Source organism: Dipodomys spectabilis, unplaced genomic scaffold (genome assembly GCF_019054845.1).
Source record: "Dipodomys spectabilis isolate Male_0828 unplaced genomic scaffold, ASM1905484v1 ptg000480l, whole genome shotgun sequence".
Taxonomy (NCBI): domain Eukaryota; kingdom Metazoa; phylum Chordata; class Mammalia; order Rodentia; family Heteromyidae; genus Dipodomys; species Dipodomys spectabilis.
Genome location: NW_024871157.1, coordinates 655,900 through 668,979, shown reverse-complemented (window position 1 = coordinate 668,979; position 13,080 = coordinate 655,900). Strand labels below are relative to the sequence as shown.

Here is a 13,080-nt window from a genome sequence, read left to right as displayed (position 1 = left end):
GGGCCTTGAGAACTGGCCGGGGGCGATCCGCCTAGACGTCACTCTTGCGCGCCGGAAGTCAGGCTTTGCGCTCTCTGGACGCTGGCTGCACCATTGCCAGCTGTTCCCCGGGCGTCGCTGCACCATGGTCTCCGAAGGTGAGGGCAGCTGCGGGCGGGACACTGGACCCGGGTCCCAGGGCTGGACGCCTCGGCCCGCCGAAGGGAGTGTGTCTTTGGGCTGGGTGGGACCTCCGGCGGCGTAGCCCTGTGTCTCATTCATTCAGTGACTTTCTGGGTCGCCTCCCGCGTGTCGGGGAGCGCGGCCGGGGCCGGGACGCAGGGAGGCTGGTGGAGAAACGATCCCGGGGGCCAGAGGCGTGAGCACGGAAGATCCATTTCGAAGGGGTTGGAGGGCGAGGCCAGGACGTGCTCACCAGCGTCGGGAGGACCCACTTTTCGTTAGAAGGAAAGGGCGAGATGGAAGGAAGACTTGATTACCAACTTCGGAGAGAAGTGCATTTTATTTATGTATTTATTTTCCAAAATTTTTTATTGTGATTAAGTGGTTACATAATTTCCCAGATTTCACAGTATTGTGGGATAGTGATGCTCAGTTAAAGCCACAAACACATTCTAACTCTCATGGGGCAAATTGTCTAACATGGTCTATAACATTGAGAGTGCATTGCAAAGAAAGGCCCTGGGGCAGGCCGAGATACCCGGTGACGCTTGAGAGAAACCGGGAGGTGAGGAGTTTTGTGTTCATGAATCAAACTACTGGTTATAGAGCTTTGAGGTCTTTGGAGAAAGAAGTGAGGGTTGAGCCGTACTTGTGAGCGTGTCATAAAGCTGGTGTAGGTTTTTTGGGTGTGAGTATGTGTGTTTCTTTTTTTGTGTGTGTCGGTCGTGGGGTTTGAACTCTGGGCCTGGGCACTGTTCCTCAGCTCTTCAGTTCAAGGCTAGCGCTCTACCACGTGAGCTAAGGCGCCACTTCCGGTTTTCTGGTGGTTTATGGGAGATAGGAGTCTCACGGACTTTCCTGCCCGGGCTGGCTTTGAACCATGATCCTCAGATCTCAGCCTCCTGAGTAGCTAGGATGACAGGCGTGAGCCACCTGCGCCGGGCAGTGTGTTTCTTTCTTTTGAGACAGGATCTCAGAGATTGGAACTCTTATCCTCCTGTCTCAGCCTTCTCCCCAGTTGCTGAGATGACTGACCTGGCTGGTGTAGGGTTATCACAGCAAATTTTTTTTGGGGGGGGGGTCTGGTCTGGGCGCTGTCCCTCAGCTCTTCAGCTCAAGGTTAGCGCTCTACCACTTGAGCCACATCACCACTTCTGGCTTTTTTCTTTTTGCTTATGTGGTGCTGAGGAATCGAACCCAGGGCCTCATGCATGCAAGGCAAGCGCTCTTCCACTGAGCCACCTTCCCAGCCCCTTCACAGCAAAAATCTTATAGTAATTCCTTTTTTCCCTTTTGGTTGGGCTCTGTCTGTCTCTCCCTCCCCCCTCTCCCTCCCTCCCTTTATTCCTCTCTTTGTCCCTCTCCCCCTTTGTCCCCCCTCCCCCACTCCCCTCTCTTTTCCTGTCTCTGACCATAATCCTTTTACCCTAAACTATGGCCTTGTGATTAGCTAGGATTTCAGGTGTGCTCTGTCATGCTTAGCTTACTTGTTGAAGTAGTGTCTCACTTTTCTTTTTGCCTGGGGTGGCCTTGAACAATCATCCTCCTGAGTAACTGGGATTTTATCTGTTCTTTTTAAAAATTGGTTTTTAAAAATTGGTTCCTCATTGCACCTGGCCCAGCTGCTGGATGTATGGATGAACACTGGGCCAAAATAGCTCCTACATCTCTCTCTAGTCTGCTGTGCCTGAAATTCTACTGGTGACCCTACTACTGGTTATTTCTTGCCTTCTGCCCTTGGCCAGGCATTTAAAATGCAAGTGTCTTGGAGTTTATTTGGTCAATATTTATTGGGTGTGTGCTGTTTGCTGGATGTGGAAGATAAGTAGTGAATAGAATGGACCGAAATCCCTGCCCTGTGGTGTTTCCTGTTTTGTGTAGTAGTGCAGGGAATAGGTGGGGCCTGCTTGAGGGCCCAGTAAGCTGAATGCTAAAAAGAACTTGGCCTATTAGTTTCCTGACTGCAAGGCGCTAAACATTGAAGGGCTGGTCTTAAACTTACTTTACACTTTGCAATGTTACCTTTGACTGATTTTCATGAGCTAATGGTTTTAAAATGAATTTCTTATTGATGATTTCAGAGGAGGAATTGAATCTTTTGGTCATCATAGTTGATACCAATCCAATTTGGTGGGGGAAGCAAGCATTAAAGGAATCCCAGGTAAGATGGTGTAAGGCCTTCAGATGATTTTGTTTAAATTGGAGTATATTTGTATTCGTTCTTAAAGAGCTTTATTAAGATATAGCTTACCTGCCATAAAATTTACCTAGCATATCTCTCTCATTCTCCCTCTCCTCCTCCCCTATTTCCCCTCCCCCCCTTCCTTCTTTCTTGAGACAGGATCTTACTATGTAGCCCCGGCTGGCATTAAACTCTCCATCCTCCTTGTGCTGGAATTACAGGCATGTCCCAATAGGTCAGGCTTTGGACCATTACTTTTCACTACATAAAGTTCCCTCATACAGGAGTTTGATAATTGTTGCCCCCATCCCCTCTCCCTGTTGCCTTTTCTAGATATCATACAGTATCTAGTCTTTAAAAATGGGAAAATTATATTATTTTCTTCTCCAGTTAGCCAGCAAAAAGCTGGAAATCGAAGTGTAGCTCAAATGGTAGAGGGAGGGGCTCTGAGTTCAAGCCCCAGTACTGGCACAAAAATGATTTTAAAAAAAATGTTTTTGCTTATAGTTTTGGAGGAAAGTTGCTCCTGAGCAGTGTTAGGTTTTTAAAAAGAGATAGCAAGAACTGCACCACGCACGTGGTATTCAGGTAAGGGGTAAGTTTATTCAGTAGACCTGCTGGGACCAGGCAAGGTTGGCACTCCACGTGGCTGGCAAAAGAGACCGTCTGGCCCCGGGTTTGGCCTTATATAGGGTAGGGGGCGGGGAAGGGTGTGTCCAGGTAAAGGGAAGTGGGATCAGGTGGGAGAAAGGTGTGGCCACATCAGATTAAGATGAGACCTCAGCGAATTCGGGTGTGACTTCTTCCAGGTTTCCCAGTTGCCTAGGTAACGCAGGTACTGGGCGAGGTCTGTTCGCCTTCAGGAATGGACCTTACAAGCAGATTTCAGTGAAACCTTAAGACTGGGCATGTTATCTGGAGTGCTAATTTGTTTTTCTCGTGTCCTCTCTTTGTTCACCAGTTCACGTTATCCAAGTGCATAGATGCTGTGATGGTGCTGGGGAACTCCCACTTATTCATGAGCCGCTCCAACAAGCTTGCTGTCATAGCAAGCCATTTCGAGGAAAGGTAGGAGTGACCATTGTCTCCTCCCTCCTGGTCCGTGCTTAGTGTTCATCGGGGTTTGTGCCTCTTGGCATTCACTGTACCTAGTCCAGGTGGCCAAAGGAATTTTGTCTGTAGCAGTGAAACAGCCAGTGCCTCAAGAAGCAGTACCTGGGCTGGGAAGGTGGCTCAGTGGTAGAGTGCTTGCCTTGCATGCCTGAGGCCCTGGGTTCCATTCCTCAGCACCACATAAGCAAAAAGAAAAAAGCCAGAAGTGGCTCTGTGGCTCAAGTGGTAGAGCGCAAGCCTTGAGCTGAAGAGCTGAGGGACAGTGCCCAGGCCCAGAGTTCAGGCCCCATGACTGGACCCCCCCCCCCCCCCCCAGAAAAAAAAAAGAAAGAAAGAAAGAAAGAATTTGAGTCTAGTTAGTTTGGGTAAAGTTAGCAAGACCCTGTTTCAAAAACTAAATATAACCAAAAAGGCGGGGGGGGGGGGCACAACTGAAGAAGTAGAGTACCTAACCATCATGCATAGGCTCTGGGTTTGGTCACTGGTACCACAAGTGAAAAAGGAATGAAGGATGGAGGAAGGAAGAAGAGGAAAGAATAGAATTATATGAGTGCAAAAACCAATGGGTTTATTTGGTTTTCTTCTGACTCCAGTGTTGTGATCTGTGAGGGCAAGGGCGCCCAGCCACTGTACTGAGGGTTTGCTACCGTTGCAGCCGGTTCCTGTATCCTGGGAAGCACGGCAGACTTGGAGACTTCTTTGGAGATGCTGGCAACCCCCTTCCTGACTGCAATCCCTCAGGGAGCAAAGATGGAAAATATGAGCTGTTGACGGCCGCAAATGAAGTGATAGTTGAAGAGATTAAAGATCTGATGACCAAGAGTAACAGCTTTTATTATCGTTGTTCCTGTTTTTTTTTTTTTTTTTTTTGTCGGTTGTGGAGCTTGAAATCTGGGCGTGAGCTCTCAGCTCTTCAGCTCAAGGCGAGCACTCTACCACTTGAGCTATGCCACCACTTCCGGTTTTCAGGTGGTTTATTGGAGATAAGAGTTTCATGGACTTTCCTGCTCAGGCTGGCTTTGAACCGAGATCCTCAGATTCTCAGCCTCCTGAGTAGCTAGGATTACAGACGTGAGCCACAGCACCCAGTGGACTGTTGTGGATTTTTTTTTTTTGTGGGTTATGGGGCATGAACTCTGGGCCTTGGCGCTGTCCCTCAGCTCTTCAGCTGTAGACTAGCGCTCTACCACTTGAGCCTCAGCCCCACTTCTGGCTTTTTCTGCTTATGTGGTGCTGAGGAATCAAACCAAGGGCCTCATGCATGCAAGGCAAGCACTCTACCACTGAGCCACCTTCCCAGCCCCACTGTTGTTGTGTTGTTGGCAGTTCACAAGAGTTGATTGGGGAGGTTCTTTTTCTAATTCTTCCATTCTGGTTTTTCTTTAATGTTGTTCCTTAAAATATATTTTAACGGAGGTGACACTGGCTCAAATGGTAGAGCTCTAGCCTTAGGCTGAAGAGCTGAGATACAGTGCACAGGCCCAGAGTTCAAACCCCACGACTGACCCAAAAAAAATTTTTTTAAGGCTGGGTGCCAGTGGCTCACACCTGTAATCCTAGCTACTCAGGAGGCTGAGGTCTGAGGATTGTGGTTCAAAGCCAGCCCGGGCAGGAACGTCCATGAGACTCTTATCTCCAGTTAACCACCAGAAAACCAGAAGTGGCACTGTGGTTCAAGTGGTTGAGTGCTAGCCTTGAGCTGAAGAGCTCAGAGAAAGCTCCCCGGCCCAGAGTTCAAGACCCACAACTGACCTCCCCCCCCTAAAAAAAAAAAAAAATATATATATATATATATATATGTACAATTCTGCACGTGCTTTTACAAGCCTTTCTTCCTCTAAATATTCTCATCTATATTTTTTTTTTGCCTTTTATTATCGTCTTCATTACCAAATACTTTGGCTTGAAAATGACTATAGTTGAAGAAAGTATTTTAAAATTCACTTTCCAATGCTTTTGACTCTTTGTAGGTGACATAAAAGGCCAACATACAGAAACTCTGCTGGCGGGGTCCCTGGCCAAAGCCCTCTGCTGTATCCTTTGATTCCATAGCTCAAGAGCAGGACAGTAGGGGTGGGGGATGAGGCGGGAGGGAGAGGGGAGGGGGTCCTCTGCAATGCGCAGATTTCACTTCTAGCTCTAGATGGAGACATTTTCTAGCTTTTGGGTATGGACATTCATGAGAACAACAGTTTATATTCCTTAATGATAAGAACTTAAGATATTCATAGAATGAATAAGGAAGTCAAAGGTAGGAGCCTGTGTTTTTTTTTCTTTTCTTTTTGGTCGGTCGTGAGGCTTGAACTCTGGGCCTGGGTGCCATCCCTGCGCTCTTCAGCTCAAGGCCAGCGCTCTACTGCTTGAGCCACAGCGCCACTTCCAGTTTTCTCATGGTTTATTGGAGATAAGAGTCTCATGGACTTTCCTGCCCTGGCTGGCTTTGAACTGCGATCCTCACCTGAGTAGCCTGTGTTTTTCTATGAGAACTGTAATCCTGCTGTATGTTTGTTGGGGTGATTAAAAATTGAGTAGAAAGCCACTTGTTTGCTGAGCCACACCCTATCAGTTCAATTGTGACCTGTTTTATTTCTTTGTAGATAATCAAGAGATGAAATCAAGGATACTGGTAAGATTTGAAAAAGTGTCACCATGTTCATGTACAATTGCAAATGATGAGAAAACATACTGGGAAGGGCTGGAGATGGACATCTGAGGCAGGGCACTGCCTGTCAGCATGTATAAGCCTCTGAGTTGAATCCCCAGCCGTAGAGGGAAAGATGAAGACAGGATTGTGGTTTGAAGTCAGCCAGTAATCCAGGAAAGTTTGTAAGACTATCTCAAAATGACCACACACACACACACACACACACACACACACACACACACACACACACACACACACACACACACACACACACACACACACACACACACACACACACACACACACACACACACACACACACACACACCTCAATGGCGAAATGCTTGCCTAGTAGGTGTAGCACTCTGGGTTCAGTTCCCAGTAAAACACACACACACACACACACACACACACACACACACACGTACGTAGCTCAATGGCGAAATGCTTGCCTAGTAGGTGTAGCACTCTGGGTTCAGTTCCCAGTAAAACACACATACACACACACACACACACACACACCTAAAAATGGAGCTGTGGCTCAAGTAGAAGTGAATCCCCAGTAGACCCTGAGACTTTATCTCCAATTAGCTACCAGAAAACCAGAAGTGGCACTGTGACTCAAGTGGTAGAGTGCTCACCTTGACCTGAAGAGTTCAGGGACAGTGCCCAGACCTAGAGTTAAAGCCCAATGATGACAAAAAATAAAAAGAGCTCATTATCTTATCTATCTATCTATCTATAATTTTTGTGGTGCTGGGGTTTAAACCTAGGGGCATTGTGTACCCTAGGCAAGTTCTCTACCATTTAGCTACATCTCCAGCCATAAATTGTTTTTTTTTTTTAAATAAAAAAATTCTTGTACCATCTTGGGCCTTGAACTCAGGTCCCTAGTGCTGTCTCTAAGCCTTTTTCTTTTGGTCAAGGCTGGTGCTCTAGCACTTGAGCTGCAGCTCCACTTCTGGCTTTATTTTGGTAGTTTATTGAAGATAAGTGTCTCATACTTCTTTTTTCTTCTGAGCCAGCTTTGAACCTCAATCCTCAGATCATAGCCTCCTGAGTAGCTACGATTTCAGGTGTGAGTCGCTGGCACCTGGCCATAAATTGATTTTTGAAAGTCAAGTTTACTTGCAAAAAACAAAGAACCATCAAATGATAGACTTTTCATTGCTTGTTGTTCTGTACAAATAAAAACCCTGCCAGGTCCCAGGGCCAGTGTAGGGTTGGGTGGGGTTGCTCCCATGTGTCATTGCTGTTGGTAGCTGGTAGATTTTCAGAAGGGAGTTGGGTAATTACCAAAAGTGAATGCATGCATTTTGGCAGTCACACTGGTGTTCAGGAGTAGTCAGATAGCTGTGCAAAGAGTGTGTGGTCCGAGCATTGATTAAACATGTGGAAACTGCTTCCATGCCCTTTGTAGACCAATAGTGGACAGTGGAAGTGTTTGAAGTCAGAAGGGTGTATACAGGCATCGAAGCCAACTCTGGCTGCCTGCTGAAGGATACAGGCCACAGCCTCGCTGTGGAGTAGGCCTGGGAGGTTCACTCTTCAAGCAACAGAAAAATCGCCCAGTGACATAGTTGTTAGAACTCAGCCCTGCCATCAAATGATAGACATTCTGTTCTGTTTCATGGGCATAAAGACCACTTCCTGCTGTATACTGTGTACTGGAAAAAAAGCAGGCTGTGTGACTTGTAGGTAGAGTGTATACCTCTGTGTGTGTGTGCGTGTGTGCATGCGCGCAGGTGCACACAGGGCCGTCTAGGAGGAGGATCATCAGGGGACTTTTCTCTGCAGTAGGATTTGGGGAATTCTGTCGACTGTACATTCAGATATTATTTAACGGTGATAAAAGGCAAATTGCAGACATGACAGTGGCAGTGTAATGTTGGGGGTCTGGTGTGTGCTTTTTAGGTGATCAAGGCTGCAGAAGACAGCGCGCTGCAGTACATGAACTTCATGAACGTTATCTTTGCTGCGCAGAAGCAGGTGAGTTGAGGGCCATCCTCAGAGCGTCCTGCTTCCCAGAGAAGGAATCACTTCACCAACCCATGTATTTGGCTAAAGAGCTTTAGTAATGGACTAGGAGTCCAGAATCCACACGGGGGCCTGGTCACTTCTCACTTGGGCCTGGGGCCCATAGAACAGTGCACCCAAAGTGCAGATTTGCACTATGTTAGGGAAGAAGGCAACCTCCCCCTCCCGCCCCACCCTGTTTTTTAAGCTCATCTTGGCCCCAGCTAAGAATTGTTGATCTCACAGCTTGCTGCATGAGCCTTGCCTGTTTCAGGGAGGTGTATAAAGATTTGGTATTTTTACTTTGCAAATAACTGAAATGTCCATATGAATTTTGATTCATTGATACATTTATTTAGAAAAAAGACAGAATGCCTCTGACCTTGAGTTTTAATGTGAAGTGCAGCTCCAGCCGTGTGTAATATTCGCCATGGAAGCATGGCCGTGTGCGATTCTGAGTATCACGGCAGAGCGCAGTAACCGCAGCCTGGCCAGGTCTGGTGCTGAGCTGCCCGTCGAAGTTCTGCCTGTGCAGTCCGTGCATGTGGAACGCGGGTCTGAAGGACAGACAATGCTTGCTATCCCTACGCCTATAATGTTTTGAATGTTTTTTCAGAGTATTTTGATTGATGCCTGCGTTTTAGATTCAGATTCAGGACTCCTCCAGCAGGTATGTTTTCAGTGAGCACCTGGTATTGGTGGGGATAGAAAATATTTTTGGGGGGGCTGGGAAGATGGCTCAATGGTAGAGTGCTTGCCTTGCATACATGAGGCCCTGGGTTCGATTCCTCAGCACCACATAAGAAGAAAAAAAAAAAGGTCGAAGTGGCGCTGTGACTCAAGTGGTAGAGCGCTAGCCTTGAGCTGAGGTACAGCGCCCAGGCCCACAGTTCAGTCCCTACGACCGGACCAAAAAAAAATATACATATATTTTTTTGTGCCAGGCACTGGTGGCTCACCCCTGTCATCCTAGCTACTCAGGAGGCTGAGGTCTGAGGATCACGGTTCAAAGCCAGCCCGGGCAGGAAAGTCTGTGAGACTTATCTCCAAAGTCTGTGAGACTTATCTCCAATGAACCACCAGAAAACCAGAAGTGGTACTGTGGCTCAAGTGGTAGAGCGCTATCCTTGAGCTGAAGAGCTGAGGGACAGCACTCAGGCCCAGAGTTCAAACCGTACAACTGACAAAAAAAAAAAGAAAATTTTTTTTGTATTGGTACATCTTAAAATGATAGTCCTATGGATATCCTGGGTTAAATGAAGTGTTACTAATTGTATCTGGTGTATTTCTGTTATAAAGGTGACTCCCCTAATTAAAAAACTGGATTTTTCTATGTGGCCTCTGCTCCTGTCTCAGTGAGTGGCAGTACAGTTTACTTGACAAGTCCAACCCAATCCTGACTTGTCCTGTCTGTTCTCTTGCTCTTCTTTTACGTCTACCAGCAAGTCCTGTTGTGTCTGTCCCTAACAAGACTCAGGCCAGAGGCAGCTACCTGTCATCCTCTGAAGGAGGCTGCAGCAGTCCTCTGTTGTCTGTTTATCTTCCTGTCAAAGGTGGTTCTCACCCCAGCAGTCAGAACTCTAGAGATGAGATCATGTCACTCCCTTGCTTAAACCTTCCCCTTGAATCCCATGGGTCTCTTGTTGCTCATATGCAGTGTCCTGACTTTCTCGTTCTCTGCAGACATAGAGTGCTCCTGCCATCCCCTGTGCCTTCTGCTGGGCCCTCAGGCCTGTTACTTGGCCCCACTCAGGTCCCTGCTTTGGGTCACCTCCCCAGAGAAGCCCTCCCTGACCATTCCTCACTTCTCTTAGAAATGATCCTAGCCTGTAACATTATTCCTGTGGTAACCATCCTGATTCACTGTCTCTCTGAACACACCGGAACACTCACTTTGTGAGGATGGCACCCTGCTTGTCCTGTTCCTTGCCATAGCCTTTAAGAGTGGGCCAGGGGCAGGAGGATTCTTCCAGAAAGAGTCATGACATCAGGAATCACCCTCACACACCAGCTGAGCCTTTGCAGACCTGAAGAGCCCCTGGGGACTCCCAAGTAGGGACTGGTTTGGCAGAGGGTCTGCTGTGTGTCTTGCAGGCATGTGACATCACTGGAGGACTGTACCTGAAGGTGCCTCAGATGCCGTCACTCCTGCAGTATTTACTGGTAATGAACTAGCTGTGTCACCATGTGGTGGGGCCTGACAGTGAAAGCAGTGGGCAGGTGTGAGCAGCGGGGGAGGTTGGGCTTCGGGTCCTCTCAGAACACCATGTGACTGTTTATAACAGTCCGAAGCCATGGTTGAATGGATGCTCTGTTCTAATTTCTGGTATTCTTTGCCCTTGTTTTGTTTTTTTGTTTATTTGTACTTTTTTATAGGTTGTGGTGCTTGAACTCAATACCTGGGTGCTACCCCTGATCTCTTTTGCTTAAGGCTAGCACTCTACCACTTTGAGCCATAGCTTGACTTCTGGTTTTCTAGTGGTTAATTGGAGATAAGAATCTCATGGGGACTTTTCTGCCTGGGCTGGCTTCAAATCATAATCCTCAGATCTCAGCCTCCTGAGTAGCTAGGATTTTAGGTGTGAGCCACCAGTGCCCAGCTACCCTTGTTTACCCTTGTTTTAAATAGAAGTTCCCTTGCCTCTAGAAAAAAAGTTGGGCCAGGTGCTGGTACCTCATGCCTGTAATCCTGGCTACTCAAGAGGCTGAGATCTGAGGATCACAGTTCAAAGCTAGGTCGGGCTGGAAAGACTTTTTTTTTGTCTTTTTTTTTTTTGGTACTGGGGATCGAACCCAGGACGTTGCACTTGCTTGGCAAGCGCTTTGCCACCGAGCTACATACCAGCCCGAGAAAGACTCTGATCTCCAATAAACCACTCAGAAAACCGCAAGTGGCGCTGTGGCTCAAGTGGAGAGCACTCGCCTTGAGCTGAAGAGCTGAGGAACAGTGCCCAGGCCCAGAGTTCAAGCCCCACAACTGACAAAACAATTTTTTTTGTTCCAGAGCGGGGTTTCACTGTTGCATCTCCACACTGTTATATTATGCTCCTATCTCATCGGCATTACTTTTTTTTTCTTACAGTGGGTTTTTCTTCCTGATCAGGACCAGAGATCTCAGTTAATTCTTCCACCCCCAATTCATGTGGATTACAGGGCTGCTTGCTTCTGCCATCGGAATCTCATTGAAATTGGTTATGTCTGTTCTGTGTGTCTGTCAAGTAAGTTAATGTGTTGGTTTCCTTGTTTCTATGGTGGGGTAGGGGAAGAAAATCTCCACTCTGCTCTTTAAACACTCCTGGCTTTTGTCTTTTTTTTTATTTTATAGTTTTCTGCAACTTCAGCCCCATCTGCACCACGTGTGAGTAAGTATCAGGTGTGCGAGTGGCTCACGCTTTGTAGACCTAGAGCACTAAAACATATACTCTGTCATTTCAGGACAGCCTTTAAGATTTCTCTTCCTCCTGTACTGAAGGCCAAGAAAAAGAAACAGAAAACGTCCACGTGACTGAGAAACAACAAGTACAGTGCAGATGTCATGGCTTAAGGCCATGCACAGGTGTTATGGGGTCAGAGCTCCTTGGGAGCTCTGAAAAACCGGCTATATATAGAATAATTTCTTGCAGGAAATACTTGAAAAACTTATCCTGTGTTTCTTGAGGCCCCTTTCTCAAGGGCATCCTATGCAGTATGTCTTGAAACCTCCCCTGGTTAGTGTTTGTATAGAAATGGGGTAAAGCACAAATTTGATGAATTTAAGGTAGCAGTCAGTTGTATAGCAGAAGCCAACTGATGACTTTGGCTTTGCTGGTGCTGGGATTGGCACGGGGCCTGCTTTGTGCTTGGCAGGCAGGCAGGCAGGCACCCCACTGCTGAGCTTCAACAACCAGTCCGTTTATTGTTTTGTTTTAAGTATATTTGCAAAAGTACATTTGTGCAAATAGATTTAAGTTTTCTCTTTAGACCATCTCAGAAGGTGAATTTTATTTAAATAATTTGGTATCTGGTTGGTAATTTCTAGTAGATTTTGTATTCTGCATTTGCAGGATTTTTAATAAGTATACAAGTATTTTGGTGATCACGTTGCAATTATTTGTTAATCCTTGAGATTGAGAATCACTTTGTCCTTTAAAAAACATTGACTAGGGGCTTGGGGCCATGGCTCAAGTGGTAGAGTGTTGTTGAGCAAGCATAAGGCCCTGAGTACCAACAGAAAAATAAAGTAAAAGGATTTACTGTTTCACAGACTGAAGGTAATGAATAAGTATTTTCAGTCTAGGAATGTTTTATAGATAAGATGAATAATCTTTGAGACAAGCTGACAAGGCTTTGGTATTTTTCATTTGAAATGTTTTATATTCTTGGTTCTGTTCAAGTCTTATTTTTAACGTTTATGATGTATTTTATATAAATTTGCTAATAAAATAAAATTTCATATTTGGCTGAATTATTTCCTCTTATTCATTGTTTATCTTAGGCATATATCTTCACACACACACACATTTTTTTTTTTTTTTTTGGTCATTTGTGGCACTTGAACTAAGGGCCTGGGTACTGTCTGTGACCTCTTTTGCTCAAGGCACGAGCTCTACCACTTTGAGCCACAGATTTACTTCTGGTTTTTGTGTAGTTAATTGGAAATAAGATTCTCACAGGAACTTTTCTGCTGGCCTGGCTTCTAATGACAATCCTCAGATCTCAGCCTCCTGAGTAGCTAGGATGACATGCGGGAGCCTTTAGCTCTTAACTGGTATGTTTGGCTTTTTTTCCTTGTAGTTTTCCAGGTTCATCCCCATGTCTGGCTTCTTTGTAGAATCCAACAGGTGGAGCTACTTTGGAACATTCTTTCCAGCTAGTCAGAAGGCCAGCTAGTGTTCTGGTGTTAAGACTTTAAAGGTCCACACTCCATCTCCTACCTGGCTAGTAGTGTCAATTTCTCAGGAGTTAAATCATCCAATCATCCCTG

The 13,080-nt window shown here is 46.3% G+C and overlaps 1 protein-coding gene across 1 annotated transcript; it reads left to right on the top strand.

The window, feature by feature from the left end:
- The first annotated feature begins 65 nt into the window (after positions 1 to 65).
- Gtf2h3 (general transcription factor IIH subunit 3) lies at positions 66 to 12,555 on the top strand. The gene is made up of 13 exons (XM_042669012.1): positions 66 to 137; positions 2,244 to 2,323; positions 3,306 to 3,412; positions 4,113 to 4,279; positions 5,428 to 5,490; positions 5,679 to 5,708; positions 6,055 to 6,083; positions 8,016 to 8,090; positions 8,734 to 8,787; positions 10,212 to 10,280; positions 11,200 to 11,335; positions 11,443 to 11,479; positions 11,553 to 12,555. The coding sequence occupies exons 1-13, from the start codon at positions 125 to 127 to the stop codon at positions 11,620 to 11,622; spliced, it is 930 nt and encodes a 309-aa protein (XP_042524946.1). The 5' UTR covers positions 66 to 124; the 3' UTR covers positions 11,623 to 12,555.
- The last annotated feature ends 525 nt before the right edge of the window (positions 12,556 to 13,080 follow it).

What these genes read in the sequence shown, in the direction of transcription:
- Gtf2h3 (XM_042669012.1), top strand. An exon ending in AAGCATTAAAGGAATCCCAG is followed by an intron (nt 2,324 to 3,305) that starts GTAAGATGGTGT and finishes TTTGTTCACCAG; the next exon opens with TTCACGTTATCCAAGTGCAT. An exon ending in GCAAGCCATTTCGAGGAAAG is followed by an intron (nt 3,413 to 4,112) that starts GTAGGAGTGACC and finishes CTACCGTTGCAG; the next exon opens with CCGGTTCCTGTATCCTGGGA.